Source organism: Akebia trifoliata, unplaced genomic scaffold (assembly GCF_017979445.1).
Source record: "Akebia trifoliata isolate Shusen 1 unplaced genomic scaffold, ASM1797944v1 Contig00676, whole genome shotgun sequence".
Taxonomy (NCBI): domain Eukaryota; kingdom Viridiplantae; phylum Streptophyta; class Magnoliopsida; order Ranunculales; family Lardizabalaceae; genus Akebia; species Akebia trifoliata.
In genome coordinates this window covers 229,208-233,629 of record NW_028237140.1, presented here as the reverse complement: position 1 = coordinate 233,629, position 4,422 = coordinate 229,208, and the positions used below count along the sequence as shown (strand labels likewise).

Sequence of the window (4,422 nt, the reverse complement as noted above, 5' to 3'; positions counted from 1 at the left end):
AAAGAAAGACAGAGACTCACTTTCCCAAAATTCTGTCAATTTCTCTCCGTGAGACCTCCCTAATTCCCAAAATTCTATTCAAATACCCTTTCAAGCACTCTTGAGGCCTAAATTTGGAGATCTAAGAAGGATAAGGAAAATAATAAGTAGGGGAAGATAAAGACCTAGGTAGGATTCTTATTTCATTTAAGTTTTTTACTTTACTTGCATTCCCCCAATCCCTCTTCTACCCCCCCCCCCCCACTCTGGCATCTTTTATATTTAGTTGCTAACTCATCTCAACCATTTAGTATAAGTATTCTTAATCACAAGATAAGGGTTGAGAGTGGGATGATCCTCACTATCTTTAAGTATCCATAATAATCATCTTGAATGCTTTTGCATGCATCATGTAGTATGGTCATCTTAATCATGTAGAATGAGCATTCTTAATGGTAAGAAAAAAGAGTATACTCCCTAACTGGAATGATCCTCACATCTTTAAGTCCATAGTAAGATTCTTGGAAGCCTTTGCATGCGTTATATAGTATAGCCATCTTAATATTCATATAGTGTAAGCATTCCTAATGGCAAACTAAGGTTGAGGAGTATATCTTTATGGGGGTGATCCCTCACATTTGTAAGTCCGTAATAAAAAAGGGGTAAGGGTTGTAAAAGAGGAAATCCCTATCCATGAAGTATTTATCAACATGGACCTACAAAAATAGGCCCTATATTGGGCACATTCCCATTACAAACGCACCGCCATTAAAAGTGCTAGAGTCCAATGAGCGCCGTCCTTATGGATAGCCTAGCAAACAAAAAAGGCCCAACTAGTGGGAGCATCTCATTTACATCCCACCCATTTTGAAGCTCATGCATTCATATATATCTTTTTTTTGTGTGTGTGTGCGCTAAATTCATGCATTCATATATATCAACATCCTACTAACTCCAAAAATCTTCAAAAATAAAAATAAAAATAGTACAAGTCCTCACATATGGTCAATACCTTGGTGACCACCAACTTGGTGGGTAGGATGGGGTTCTTGACACTTTCCCTGTCTTACAACAGAACCTCATGCGCCACCATAGCTTGGCGTCACCCGTTAGGTACATCGTGGCCGTGGTGACCTTTACCTCTTCTGAATCGGGGCAAGCTGCGCGAAAGTATTGTTCCATGTCAAACAGGAAATTTTCTAATTCCTTGGCATCGCGGGCGCCACCGTAAGCTCGTGGCTCTGGAACACGCATTCTTGTAGTAGTTTCTCCCCGGGTAGGGTCTCCGGACCCAATGGCTCTCACTAGAAGGTTTACCTTTGTAGTGAGCTCAGTAACTTGCTCCTGTAGGAGCGTTAAGGACCCTCGTGCATCCTCCTCGAGGACATTCACTCTATCATTGAGGGTCATGTAATCAGTTTCCATCGTGTCCTGGCGCTCACCTAGGTTTGCCATGCCATCCACAAGACCCGTAAGCTGGGCCATTTGAGCTTCAAGGAGCTCAATGCGTTCTTTGTTGTTTCGTGGTGCTGGTGCGGGTTGGTCCGCAGTACTCGACTCCCTCGCCATAGCTCACGGGAACTATCAAGGCTTGGAACAGTTTAATTGATTCACTAAATTTGTCAAAGATAAATTTATAAAATCTGTTTTAGGTGGCCATTCACACCTTAGACTTTTCGAATGGTGACGACTCCCAAACTCATGTTGTATTAAGGTTTAGGACCACTATACCTTACATGTCTGCAATGCCAATTTTAATTTTTAATTTTTAATATTTTAATCTGATTCAAGCCAGTAAACTAGAGGGCTATGGGTTGTTTGGTCAAATGGCAATCCATTTGGGTCTAAAACCCTTAGTGCTCTTGTTCTTGAACCCTTATCACACTAATGGCTAGCCTAACAGTTAGGACTCTTTTCCTTGAAATCCTACAAGTTTTTACTTAGAAATTAAAATATTTATTTAAATTCATTCGCAACCAAACATAACCCAATCAAAAAAAAGGAAAAGAAATTTTGGTTTAGGCTCTGCTCAAGCCACCTGAATGTACACTCGTGCCATGTTATCACACACGAATCCGTGACCACATATATTGGTAGCGAAAGAAATGTAGCATTGGCCATGATAGTTGTTATCTTTATTTAATTACAAGTGAAAGATTTATGCTTTTTGGTAATGGATTTAGTTAATCAAAGCTGATTCTATTGGTGTTGGAATGGGGCATGTTATTAATTCATTCACAGTGAATACAAGAATTCCATTTGAAAAACAGACTCATGAGTTTTCAATGCCATTTGCAGCCGATACTCTCATAGTGATAGAAGCATTTGGTAATGATCAACGTATTGGAAGTTATTTTCATAATGATAGGTGTGACACAAACTTCGATAAGGTTGGAGAATGGTTGAGGGCACTGCAAGATATTCAGATTGGTGAGAAAATTGATCATGGTAAGAATAATAAATTCCTGGAGAATGCTAGCCTCTCCAACAAGTTGACACTGTCCATTAACATGGCTGTTGGGATGGTAGGGATTCCCAAAAAAGTGTTTTAATCTATAGAAGATTAATGGAACTAATCTCGAGGAAATCTTTGTTTTTCCTCAAATCCTAACAGTCATGTTGATGGAGGGTTGAGGGTAGAAAAGTCCTAAAATTATCTTATATGTTGTTTACACTAGTTCAAACATGAATAATCATCTTTGTGTATTCTTCTTTATTGATTCCTTAATTTGTTTAGTTTGTTAATTAGACTATATTTTGTTAAAGATATTGGCTCTGGATGGGCCCATCGTCATGCCATGCCATCTATGGTCCCTAGTCATGCCACGTCAGCTACAGAAGATAATGCTACATCAGCTGGAGAATCACATGATTCATACACTGGAAAGGTGAAATTACTGAAATAGCTATTTAAGTAAGATAAATTTCTGTGGAAGTGTTTTGGGCTAGATGTGTTGTTACTCACATCTGATTCTTTAATAATTGTTTTGGTTTTTTACTTGATTATTTATTAATGACGTCTGGTTTCCAAAGCTAAATCTCAATCTTAATTTGTAGATTCTTCTTTACTTGTTCACCACTTTCTCTTTAGTTTATGGGGACAGGAGATAAAAGATTAAAGACTTTGAGTTTGTGGAATTTTTGAAAAAAGAATTTATATGGTCTAAACTGAAGCTCTATTGATTCTTGTTAGATCTTTGAGTTTTTGTGGTTACAGATACTGGTGCTGAAGGTGTCTTTTCCTGATGATAAAACCAAGCAGAAATACATGAAAAAAATCTCTAGAATCTTTGGTAAGTGCGAGTTCATCCTCTTCTAATTTCTTTCTCCACTTAACTAAGGATGTGGGAGTTCTATAAGAAAGAAAGAGAAGAACACAATTTAACTGTTATTGATTTGTAATGTGTAGGGGTTGAGTCCATTTCCTTGGACGAGAAAGATAATAAATTAACAATGATTCGTGACGTTGATCCTAGAGATGTTGTGCGGAAATTGAGAAAATTCTTGTGCGCAGAGATAATCTCTGTCGAAAAACCAGAAGAGCCTGAAAGGAATAATCAAAGTAAGAAGAAGGAAGATCCTAACGCGAAAATTGCAGAGCTGATTAAGGCATATAAAGCATATAATCCCCACATGACCACATACTACTATGTCCCACATGAAGAGGATCCAAATAGTTGTGTTATCTGTCAATTGTCTTTACTCTTTCAATGGGAGGATGTAGAGTATGGCAATACACTTGGAAATTTTAAGATTTTTGTGGGGACAATGGTAGTTGATTTTCTATTCCATCGTTGTTATCAGTTACAATAGCATATTAAATATATTGAGACCATTTCTTTCACGCAACACAACAAGGACACCTGCCAAAATAGTGAAAAAGGGTCCACTTAGAATTAATATGTTATAGTAAGAAGAAAGGCAAAAATTTATATCCGTGTCGTAAAATATGAAGCACGGTGCCAACCGAGATCATCTAAAAACAGAGTAAGGAAGGACCTTAGGTTGACAAGTGTAAGAAAATAGACTACAGCCACTTTTGAGGAAAACAACCAAATCGGGCAGGGCTCAAAGCGGACTCAAAGTCCATAGACAACCAAGACAAACCTAGGAGAAACAAGATCTCTCCCTTGCACCGAGGCCCCTCATTTGTCACAAAAGATAGAGAAATTATCAAAACGAAAGAGTGACATATCTTAACATGTTCATCCTATACGCACACAACTTACTTCATAAGAATATAAGGACCAAACTCAAATCCGATCCCTAACTCATATCTAACTAGACCTACACGACATAAATGTCCTTGAAAAAGTATTAAAGTTGGCGCATGTTCTCTCACATGGATAACTATAAAAAGATCTTATCAGACTGATGGGACACCATACATTAGAGATCTTTTGCTTCACATTAATGATCTGCAACACTTACATGTCAAAGAAA

General features: G+C 37.9%; 1 protein-coding gene across 1 annotated transcript; it reads left to right on the top strand.

The window, feature by feature from the left end:
* Nucleotides 1-2,086: 2,086 nt before the first annotated feature.
* On the top strand, nucleotides 2,087-3,792 carry LOC147381179 (uncharacterized). Its single transcript, XM_086430745.1, has 4 exons — nucleotides 2,087-2,427; nucleotides 2,746-2,867; nucleotides 3,197-3,272; nucleotides 3,389-3,792. The coding sequence occupies exons 1-4, from the start codon at nucleotides 2,193-2,195 to the stop codon at nucleotides 3,790-3,792; spliced, it is 837 nt and encodes a 278-aa protein (XP_086286871.1). The 5' UTR covers nucleotides 2,087-2,192.
* Nucleotides 3,793-4,422: the final 630 nt, after the last annotated feature.

Excerpts from the sequence above, each read along its gene's own strand:
- LOC147381179 (XM_086430745.1), top strand. The coding sequence starts at position 2,193 with ATGGGGCATGTTATTAATTCATTCACAGTGAATACAAGAATTCCATTT. Across the intron at positions 2,428-2,745 it reads TGGTGAGAAAATTGATCATG|ATATTGGCTCTGGATGGGCC; the intron begins GTAAGAATAATA and ends ATTTTGTTAAAG. Across the intron at positions 2,868-3,196 it reads ATGATTCATACACTGGAAAG|ATACTGGTGCTGAAGGTGTC; the intron begins GTGAAATTACTG and ends TTGTGGTTACAG.